General features: G+C 40.0%; 1 protein-coding gene across 2 annotated transcripts in view; it reads left to right on the top strand.

Annotated features, from left to right (window-relative positions):
* Positions 1-5,175: 5,175 nt before the first annotated feature.
* The window catches only part of TFAM (transcription factor A, mitochondrial), a 24,586-nt gene continuing 18,363 nt past the window's right edge, over positions 5,176-11,398 (top strand). For both annotated transcript variants that reach the window (XM_075130915.1, XM_048857534.2), the window contains exons 1-3: positions 5,176-5,326; positions 5,914-6,047; positions 9,010-9,080. In XM_075130915.1, the coding sequence (XP_074987016.1) occupies positions 5,265-5,326; positions 5,914-6,047; positions 9,010-9,080 (267 nt within the window). In that variant the 5' untranslated portion in view covers positions 5,176-5,264. The remainder of the gene's footprint in view (positions 5,327-5,913; positions 6,048-9,009; positions 9,081-11,398) is intronic.

Raw genomic sequence — 11,398 nt, 5'->3', positions numbered from 1 at the left:
ATGCCCATTGCTTTGTATTGTGTGGGATTCAACTTTGCTGAAATCCTACACTAAACACATACAAGTAATTCTCTTTTGACAAGAAAAAAATCACATATGTTTGGGCATCAGACACTTCTCATAAATTGATATAAATGTATACTTTCAATATCAGAATGTCATGGTAAAGAATCTTCCCTCATTTATGTCTAACAATATTTTGGTCTAATATTTTTCACACGTGAAGCTAACTTTTCCATTAACTGTGTCATCTAAGTCTACTTCACAATGCATGTAGAAAATCCATAGTATTGGAAAAGCAGATTTTGTTTTTAAACTAAAAATGAAAGCGTTTTAATCTCAAAACACAGATTCCCCTCCCTCCCCTTAGGATGCTAAATTAAATAATTGTGTGTTTAAAAAAAAAAATGCTTTGAACTTTCTGCATTAAGCAAAACTGGATTGAATGGGAAATTTGCCACCACAGGAACCAAAACCTTTGAGTGCAAGCTAACTCCAGTGCTTTCTCTTACACCAAGGAAAAAATGCCATTTACTGTAGCAAACACCTAACTGGAATGTGTAGAACAGCATGCATGCTAGAAACTTTTTCTACCACTGGAATTTTTTATTAATTAATACTTGTTTAAAACTCCTTGATTCACCATTGCCAAGAATATGAAACAGCAGCACAAATTGGTCAGTTGTGAAATGTCACTTTTTTTTCTAATACATACAGTTGACTTTTGAGATCAACACTTAGTGGAGAAGCACTAAAGTTTTTTCTTTGCACTGCTTCAAAGAATGTCCCGGTTATACACTGTAGAATATATCATCTTTAAAATGGTCAATAAAAGTCTTTAATAGTAAAAATAAATGAGTAATTCCACTCTACTTGAAATGGGATATTACTGCTAAGGAAGCTAAACTATTCACCATTCATTTGTTTTGTGTAATATCTCTAGTGGGCGGAAAAGGCTTCTGAGTAACAATCTTTCCCAGAATTCTTTTACATTTGTGTTTCTTACATTTTTGTTAGTTATATGCTTGTACCAGAACAAATGGTTTAAATAGTTCTTTGTGTCTTATGCTTAACGATGTGAAATTTAGAAGCTTGACTTGCATGTTAAAAGGAATTAATTATTCTTTGTCTTTTACTTTACTAAAACATCAAGGCTAGTTTGAAAATATTTATACGTAAATTGGCAATATTTGAGTATACACCATATAAAAAGGAATAGCTTCCCATCATAATGCAAGATCTTTGGGATGAACAATAGAAATCAAATTAACTGACAATGATGATCTGACTGCAGCACTAGTTTTTACTCTAACCTTATAGGATTCTTTGAAGATAAGTGTCTTGAAGACATTCTTTGTAGAAGTTTTCTCAGTGGTATTCGGTCTCTGACTCAGCTATCAATCTACCTTAAATAGTCTAAACTTTCTGTCCAAGAAATATCATACCTACTATCTATAAGTCTGATACTTTGATTTCTTTGACTGGCATTTTAGGTAATCCCAAACTTCATCCACCAGGACAACATTTAAGCCATTGTTGAATAAGCAAGGATTTTAAGAATTTCCTGGTAAATGTTCTGTCATCACTTATTAGATGATGCATTATGAAGACTTTTTCTTTTCTCTCTTCAGAAGGTTGCTCAGTCCTGCTGCTTTCATTATGATGGAATAAACAATGTATAAATAATCTGTGCTTCCCTCCTCTCTATCGAGTCATATTCTACTGTTCACTGTAAAATGCTTCATCTGATTGTCCTCTCTATGGTGACATTGCCACAACTAAAGGATCTCTGTATCTCTGGAAATTCTTGAAAATGTAACCTTAGTTTTATTCTTATTTATTCTTACTCTAATATTACAGATGGCTTGCTTTCTAATAACTTGTTCAACAAATTTCTGATGTTTGTGTGGTATTTTCTGCCTAAAGATGCCAACTGAGGCCTAAAAGATAAAAATTAAAAATGTTTATCTGTCTCTGTTAAAGAATAATTTGCTCTTTAAGTACTCATATGTCTAATCGTACATTTTCAGTATTGTGTTCAACTGCTAAGGAATGAATTGGGGTTATTAAAAGCAGCTTTGTGTATGGGGAATAGTGGTTTGGGGACTGCAGTGGGTGTAAAAAGCAGCTGGGAAGAATATTGAAGACACTGTTTTGATGAATGCATCATTCCCTCAGAAGGAAACTGCTGTTCCTCACTGAGGGAAACAGAGGAGAAAAGGGCAAGAGAATGCTCTATGGAATGAAAAAAGATAAGGTGCAAAACAGCATAATTAGAGAAGAATTACTGTAGGCTAAATACTCTTCTCTAAAAATACCATCAGCAAGATTCTCACTCACACAAGAAGTGGAAGGGATGTTGCAAAAGAGTGAAGCTACTACTAATGGAAAAAGGGAGCTTGTTCTATATTTGTATCAACTTATTCCTCTTTGTACTGTTAACACAACAGCAATATCAAACGCAACATTGAAGTCTTGACCGATTTTTTTTTTTTAAATAAGCAAACAAAATAAGGGACACACTGAAAGAAAACAAAAGTGATGGGTGCATTTGGCTTTTTACTCTGGAATTGAGCTCTAAAGCTGAGTTGAAAAGTCTTATCTCTGAGGGTGAAATCCAAGCAAGGAGGGCCAGGGGGAAGGGCACTGGTCTGAATCTTAGGAACCCTGAGTTCTATTCCTTGCTTGGGCCCAAACTTCATAGGTGACCTTAGGTAAATCATTTAGGCCCACTTGACAGATGGGGAATTGAAGCACAGAGACTTGGGACCAGATCCTCAAAGGTATTTAGGTACCTAACTACCATCAAAATCATTGGAAGTTAAACATGTATTGCTGAGGACCTGGGTTTAGCCTCTGTGCCTCAGTTGCCCATCTCTTAAATGGGAATATTTCTTCCCTATGTGCCGGCTGTGTTGAGAGGATAAATTAAAAAACGTGCCCAGATACTCCTAATGGGGGGCTCTTTTAAAGCATTTTTTTAATGAAAGAGGACCACTTAGTAGATTGGCAGATGATTTTCTAGGGAAACAGCTGAGATGGACTGTTATGTAATGGTTGTGTCTCAAAATAAGTAAGTTTTGACATAGCCTTCTGGTTTCAGACTGCAGCGATGCAATCAGACATCCATTTAGCTGTGATTGTCCTAGTAAAAATATTGCCTGATACATTAGTGTCAAAAGAAACAAAATTGGATGGGTCTTTCACAGTGATGCACCTGCCTATCACAGAGAAACCTGTATAGCATGAGGAAAATGTTGCTACAATAATAGTCTAAGGTTGAACGCATGGTGAGGAATCTCCGTAGAATCACAATACAATTATTATTATAAAATCTAGTATAAGGTGGATCAGTCAGCTGTGTGAGCAAGAGTGGCTGCCACCAGAAATGACTTTCCACATGTGGAAAAAAAAACTTCACAGGAGTTGAGTAGTCCTAAAAGACCTTTCATCAACTTCATCAGGACCATTTATCTTGCAACACAGGTGCCTCTGCTGGGTGGTTTCAATGTTAAAAATATGACAAGGTGTTTTAAGACACTAAGTGGTCTCCTTTCCCTTCTGGACATTAAAGTAGGAAAAATGGTACTGGTATTTCTGGACCAATAGACAAAAGAAGCCCCTGGGCTTTGACACAGGCACTAATTGAACTAGATTCTGGGTAATAAACTGCCTAACAACTTCCATGTCAGAGTACTAAGGACAATGTTGTCACACAACTGTACCAACAAGCAGAAACAGCCTGGTGACATTGTGGCACTGACCAAAAAGAGGCACCAAAATAAAGAAATAAATTGGTTAGTCTCTAAGGTGCCACAAGTACTCCTTTTCTTTTTGAAAAAACATATCGTGTCAAAAGAAAGAACAGCCCTAGAGTACCAAAAACAGTGCTTAGCCCTAAAGACTAGTGCTATCTCCCACTACAGCCGACACTGAAGTAATGATACAATGGTGTCAAAAATCTATAAAATCACACTGAAACTGACTAGAAGACAAAGCTATTAGTAAGAAAAGAATACCCCAGAAAAGTTGGTTAGGATCTGCTAAAGAGATGAAACAGTGGCTCCTGAGGTGCAGGCTTGTCCTGAAAGCTATTTCATTACAGCAAAGAAGAAATTGAAAGGTCAAGGACAGCACATATACTCTCCTGCAGATAGCACATGACAGCCAATAGAGGCTTGTCTGATTTGCACTCTTTGCAGCTACTGCTGCTCTAAACAGAGCTGCATATGCAATGTAGTTATAGCTGTGTGAGAATCCCATAGGATATTAAAGGGACATGGTGGGTGAGGTAATATCTTACAATGGACCAACTTGTGTGTGTGTGTGTGAGAGAGAGGGCGACAAGCTTTCAAGCCACAAATGAAGAAGACCTGTGTGGCTTGAGAGCTTGTCACAGAAGTAAATTGATCCAATAAATTAACCCACCTTGTCTCTGAGTAACACTAGGGAGGCTCTGCCAGTCTCACACTAAGAGGCTAAAACTCAAGTGTGAGAATCCTGTACAGACACTATCTTTAGAGAAAAATCGTAACTTTAATGCATGCTTACTGACAGCATATAAAAGGGCTTCAAGTGAGGGAATGCAACGATCACCCGCGTGAGTTTCTTCAAATACCTGTATTGGATCGACTTTTTTTTTTAAAGGCAGAATATATTGATTTCAGCGGGGATAGCTGCCTAAAAACTGGTATGTGAGCCGTGAGCTATTCCTGCGCAATTCCAATCTGAGCTAACCGAGTCAAAGAAAGGGCGCGGTGTGGGCGACGGCAGGCGCATTGGAAGGCTGCACAGTGCCCACACATCATTGGAAAAGGCTCCGTAAAGCACTTGTCCGCCTCTGTTTCTCCTCTAGCTCGCAAATCTTTGGGGGAGGGGCCGGCTCGAGATCCGTCATAGGGCACTGAACAGCTCGGATAACACCTAAACGGGGCCAGCTGGGCTTGAGGTGCTGGCCTGAGCCCGAGCCTCGCGGGGGAGGGACCCAGCCGCTACTGGGTCCCCCCGCTAGCCCCCGGAAGCCGCTACAGGAGGGGGCGCGCCGAACTCCCAGCTCAACCCCCCCCCCCCCCGGTTTGCACGCGGCAGCCTCCTCCTCTCCCCCCGCCGGCCGGGGGACGGTTCGGAGCATGCGCGTTGGGGACTAGCTGTCTTGAGGTCCTGTTCCATCAAAGAGGCGGGGCCTGCTTCTTCCCACATTGCACCGCGTCAGCAGCGCGCGCGGCTCTGAGGGGAGCCGCGTCCTGTTTTTGTCTGCCTGTGCTATGGCGGTCGCGCTGCTGGGCCGGGCCCTGGCCGCTTTTCCCAGCCCCCGGCACATTCTCAGGTGAAGGCGCCGCCCGGGGCTAGTGGCGAAACTTTGGAGTGAGCCGGGCGCATTTGGTCCTCCCAGCGCATCTGTCTGCATCCCGCCCCAGCCGCGCTCGTCTCGTCCCCTCGCTCCGCCTTCCCCCTATCGGCAGCACCCCTGGGTGCCCCCCGCGCAGCGTCCCTGTCTCCGTCCCGCGCCGCCGGACCCTTCGGGCACCCTCCGCGCATCGTCCCCTCCCTGGCCGCCGCACCCCTTCGGGCACCCTCCGCGCATCCTTCCCTTCTCCCGTTCTGCCCTGTGGCCCTCTTTGCTCCTAGGAGGGAGCGTGTCCTTGGGTGGGGGTGATAGACGCTTTCAGCATGTTGGAAGTGGCTGACCCAAGCCTGGTTACAAATGCGGAGTTGTTTCTGGGGGAGCTCCTGTGCCTTTTGGCTAGGAACATGATGGGCTGTAAATGTTAGTTGTGGGCTTATTCTGGAGTCTGGTAATACTGTTTACTTTTGGATTGTAAACTAATGGTCACGTTATTTTGAAGTGTAACTTACAGCTAAGTTTACATATTGATGTATTTTTAATATCTGATAACTTTGTGTGTGTTAAAGATGCAGCACTACATACTCAGTGGAGAAGTGGTTTTCAAAACAGATCAGTTCCGATAATCCTCCAAAGCGACCCTTAACAGCCTACTTTCGTTTTGTAAAAGATCAGCAGCCCATTTTTAGGGAACAAAATCCAGGTAAGGAACTCTCTAAAGAAATTTGGTATTAGAATAACTTATTTTTTTCATAAACTGATTAGCAACGTAAATAAAATAATTTTATTTTAGTATGAATTAGTTAAAATGTGTTGGCAGTTCTGTTTATTGAACCCAGTTTTATTTCAGATGTGTATGCACTTTTTTCAGTTTTCTTTGGCTAAAAAATTAGACGAGTATTTGAGTCAAACTAAATATTATATGAATAACTAAACTTTATTAACTTTAAAAGAACATATTAAAGTGATAAAATCCAGTAAAATTAAATATCAGGATTGGATGTTAGATACACATACTGCCCATACTTTATATTAGCTCTAAAAAAACTTTGAATTTTAATTCATTCAGAGTAGAATAAATATTTGTTATATTGATAGGGTACTTAAAATGAGAACTTCAAAAAAGAACCCGATTAAATATTTGCGTTGTAATGATTAGCATTCTCTCATTGCATGTGAATATTTATTTTCATGGATACTAAAAAGGTAACTTTTGATTATGTACCAATGCCCAGTACAAGCTTTTATCCTGATGCTTTATCTAGTAATTTGCTGGGCTTTGAAAATGGTGGGTCTGTCCATGACCTAAATTGGGAAAGAGCAAATATTTTTAAGAGTGGGTGTCTTTCCCTTGAATATTTTTAGTTGTCCTAAAGTATGCATGTGTTAATGAGCACCAGATCAGGCTTTCATTCCTATTCGTAGCCAGTGAGAGCTGCAAAATTGAATGATGTTCTGATATGGAAAAAATCATTTGAGAATGGGGAAACTTGGTCTAATTTCGGATTACTGTATATAGAAATTATTATTTTAAAGTACTGAAACTAAATTATGGTTTGATTATCTTGGACAAGTTTTGAGGTAACTCACTTTAAATTATAAACAGTTGAGAATTCTTAAGTCATTTGGCTGTAGAGAGGTTGTAATCAGAAAGTTCTCCTATAAAAATATGCTTGAAGTTCTCGTTCAGTTACCTACCCAGATCCCAGTGCATGATCCCTTTCTGTGACGTAGGCTTTGTCTACACTACCAAGTTTTGTGGCCAAAAACCACTTTGGGCACCACCCTGAAACTAAACGGCAGTTAATGCAGATCACAGAGCATTATGCATTCCTGGTATGAAATATTAAGATGTGCTAACACATTTAATGCTAACTTAAGTTCTAGATGGTAGGAAGATGTAGATGTAGAGAAAGGACAATAGTCTAGCCTAAAGGTGACAGATATGAATAACTGTAGCATATTATTTATCTGGGAAAAAACCACTGTTGTACTTGTGGTCTGAAACACTCTTCTATATTGGCCAGATGCAACAATTGCTGCCTGAGCATCCATGAGCCATCCAGAATCTATAAAAATCCTTAAATTGTAAATCTATGCTACAGATAGCACCATGCGCCCCTCCCCTTTCAAAACTGCAGGGCCAAGTATATGACCTCTTGAGTGTGCTGCTCCCTTTGGGGAACAAAGAGCATATCATTGGAATGCTCCTGTTCTGCCCTGCACTAGGAACACAGCAGCCCCTGCTTTGACATTCCTCAGCACAGAGAGCTCACAGAGCTACTCATGATGCCGCTCCCGGCACCTGAGGAGGCTGTGGGAGAACATGGAGGGAATCCTCCCAAGATGCGCAGCGATCAGCTCTGCCTTCCCACAACACTGCACTGTGGGATACATACCCATGCTGTCGATGATGGTGCCGACAATGTGGACGTGATCTGTCGACAGAGGAAGCAAGCGTGAACACCCTTTTGCGATTTTGTTTTGTCGACCTTTGGGTGTCAACATAAGTTTTGTCGACAAAACTTGGTAGTGTAGACAAAGCCTTTGTCTGCAAATTAGTATATTCCATCCCATGGGCACAAAAAGTTTTTTGTAGACCTGATAAAGTAGTATTCTTCCTCATCTTGATAAAGTTATCCTTCTTTTCTCCGAAAAGCTAATAATCCATGGCAAAATGTGGCATTGTTGAGTGGAGTGTGAAAGGAGAGGCTGACCCATGTATTCTAGGTCTGTCTTGTCTGCCTATACTTTTTGAGCCTGAATTAGTTACTGAATGCTTAGGTTCAGTCATGTCAATAGTGGAAAAGCAGAACTGGCATTTTTGGAAAGGTGACCTGCAAAAGTGTGTTGGCGGGGAGGAATTGAGCCTGTGCCCTTTCTCTCACTAAGATGTTTAAAGAAAGCCTTAAAAGATTTTTGTCAACAAAAATTTTAACTGCTTCTATTTTACAAGTCTTGTTTGACCTGAAAAACTTTCTGATTGAAGGATTCATGACATGATGATATTACAGAAGTAAGGAGTGAAAGCTAATTGAGAAGGGAAGGGCATTTTAGGCTAATTCTCTAAACCGTTGTTTGTGGGAAATTGGGGATTGGTTAACACTTCAATGATTGACATTTTAAATGAAGTACCTGCCATTTGAAGATTCAACACCACTTCTCATTCAGTTAAGGTGTGAAGCTGAACCTGTACCTGGTGTATTTCAGCAGATCCTCTGGCAAAACGAGGGAAGTTGAGACTTGACTATCCTGGTATTTCTAAGTAAGAAACCAAAACAAAAGCAAGGAGAAACTTTAAACTTTAAAAAAACAAACAAAAAACTCTTTCAGTATGCAGTGTAATGAAGAAAAAAGAAACATAAGCCCAACTTCTAAAAATTTCTGTATAGGTCACACACAAAAAAATTCCTGTTTCTGAAATAGTGACATTTAATCTTTCTGTTAGGAATAAAAGAAAATCTATTTTATTCACCTGGTGTTCAGTTTCTCGTACTGGCATGTTAAGACAGATTTTATGGAAAAAGAATGTCTGTGGCAGAAAAATACGAGTAGCAAATTCTTTCCTGGGGAAAACGAAGAACATTTTAAACATTAAAACAAGTTCAATTTTCTTACTCTCTTCCTTGTAAACAAAAAAGTTAAAATTTTCTTTTGTTTCACAGATGTGAGCATTTTGGAGATAGCAAAAAAAATTGCATATGCTTGGAAAGAGTTACCAGTGTCAGAGAAACAAGTAAGCTTGATTTTTTTTTCTTTTGTTTTATGCTCTTTCAGTTGCATTTTGAGTCTTATCTTTATGTTGGCTGGGTTTGGTGTGTCTTATCGAAGGAAAATTTGTTGAAAAGTTTGTAGCATGGCAATTTATAGTATTCTGGAGTTCTCAGATTTTTGGGACCACCCCATCACTCCGGTTTTAGACCTGGATATGGGGCATATGGTATTGCAGAAATTGATCTCTCCTACTAACGATGAACAAGGATAAAGTGTGTACTGATTCTTTTTGAACTGTTGCCTTAAACACCTGATCATAAAGTGGTGTTGACTGATTTGCAGTCCTTAGCAAATGTCTTAACTTCTTTCATAATGAGAATTCCCAGAGGATAGTACTTTGGACAGTTGCTCATCTTCCCTGAGAGAAGTGTCATGGGATTCTACAAGGTTCTGTTTTACTCCCCTTTGATCAATTAATATATGTAGTTTTTGTGATGGTTAGGAAGGAAATACGTGCCATTGTGTTTTTCAGTGTGTTGAGAAAAAGCTCTGGTTTTTTCCCTAATCTGATCCTATTGGGACATATTACTTGGTATCTCCATGAGAGCTGGCTGAGGTTCAATCCAGAGAAAACCGAAATAGTACTTGTAGGTTATTAAGCAGTTGGAAGGATTGGCAAAGGCTGTAGTGACACCCCTGAGGGTACATGGTGCTGTTTGTAGTGTAGATTTACAATTTAGGGATTTTTATAGATCCTGGATGGCTCATGGATGCTCAGGTGGCAATTGTGGTCTGAAACACTCCGTTCTATATTGGCCAGATGAGACAAGTGCAACAGTGTTTTTTTTCCCAGATGAATAATTTGCTACAGTTATTCATATCTATCACCTTTAGGCTAGACTATTGTCCCCTCTATATGTCTACATCTTCCTACCATCCATAACTTAAGTTAGTATTGAATGTGTTAGTACATATTAATATTTCATACCAGGAATGCATAACACCGGTGCTCTGTGATCTTCATTAACTGCCGTTTTGTTTCAGGGTGGAGTCCAAGGTGTTGGTTTTAAGATATAAAATTCTAAATGGTTTGGAATCTGATTAACTTGAAATTTGTCTGTCACTGTGTGATATCTAGAGGTGTGGAAGTGGGCTTGTGGTAGGGCATTTTCTAAGAAAGGGACTTCAGATCTGGAACTCTTTTTTTTTTTTTTTCCTTCCACAAGAAACCTGGCTTTAACTTTTGGGGCCTGCTGTTAATGCACTTTTTTTTCCCTTGCGTATTCGTGGAAGAAGCAAGCTGAACTATTTAAGATGTTTAGATTTCTATTGGTTGTATTTCGGGGGGGGGGGGAACTATTACAAGGATTCTAATTTTGATTTTAATTGTAATAGTATTAAATCTATGTGCTTTGTAATATACAAGTGAAATAAACTGCATAAATCTTGTTGCTCAAATATAGCATCTAAACTTGATGTATTATAGAAAATAGCTATTCAGAGGGGTCCCACATGATTATACTAACCTGTATGTTTCCTGGTTTCAGAGGAACAGCCGTGTTAGTCTGTATTCGCAAAAAGAAAAGGAGTACTGATGAAGTGAGCTGTAGCTCATGAAAGCTCATGCTCAAATAAATTGGTTAGTCTCTAAGGTGCCACAAGTACTCCTTTTCTTTCTGTATGTTTCCTGTTTCTCTTGGTCTCCTGTCTTTGTGCTGTTATGGTAAATGACTCACATTTTGTAAGAGATCACGTAGTACAGTCTTTCCTCCTGATGAGATTATTATCCTGGAGTTTAGGCTCTAATCTGTTGAAAGTAATTTCTCTAAAGGTACTATCTGTGTGAGATTTTTCAGTTGTAGGTCTTAACTTCTCAGTGCAAGACTGGGAAACTTGTCCATTACCTCTCCCTTTGATCCTTGAGGGCAGCAGTAGAGAGGTAGAGTATGAGCTAGGTCCCTAGTGCAGTTGCTACCCACTGCAGAATATAAATGCTGCCCTTGGAACATTCCAAGCCAGTTCCTTCTTGACTACAGTTATCAAAGGAACTCCCTTTTGGAGGCAGCACCTGACTGTCCATTGCCCCAGTTTCCAGTAACATATTAGGTATTTATCTTCAGGTTTCCTCTCTGCTTTCCTGTCAAATCCGCTCAAATATTTTTGAGGCCTTTGCTTTGGGTACTTTGGTGACTCAGCACTTTGACACCTGCTTTGGCTCTTGAGTGCAAGTCGCTTCTGGTACTCTGCACTACTTTGGCACTCCAGCACTTGTCATCTTGGCCCTTCCATCCTTGCTGTGGTGCTAGCAGTGTTCTAAGATGGGTTCTCAGGACACATTTT

This window comes from Caretta caretta, chromosome 7 (assembly GCF_965140235.1).
Source record: "Caretta caretta isolate rCarCar2 chromosome 7, rCarCar1.hap1, whole genome shotgun sequence".
NCBI classification, from domain to species: Eukaryota; Metazoa; Chordata; order Testudines; family Cheloniidae; genus Caretta; species Caretta caretta.
The sequence above is the reverse complement of the archived record's forward strand: the minus strand, read 5'-3'. Positions and strand labels throughout refer to the sequence as shown.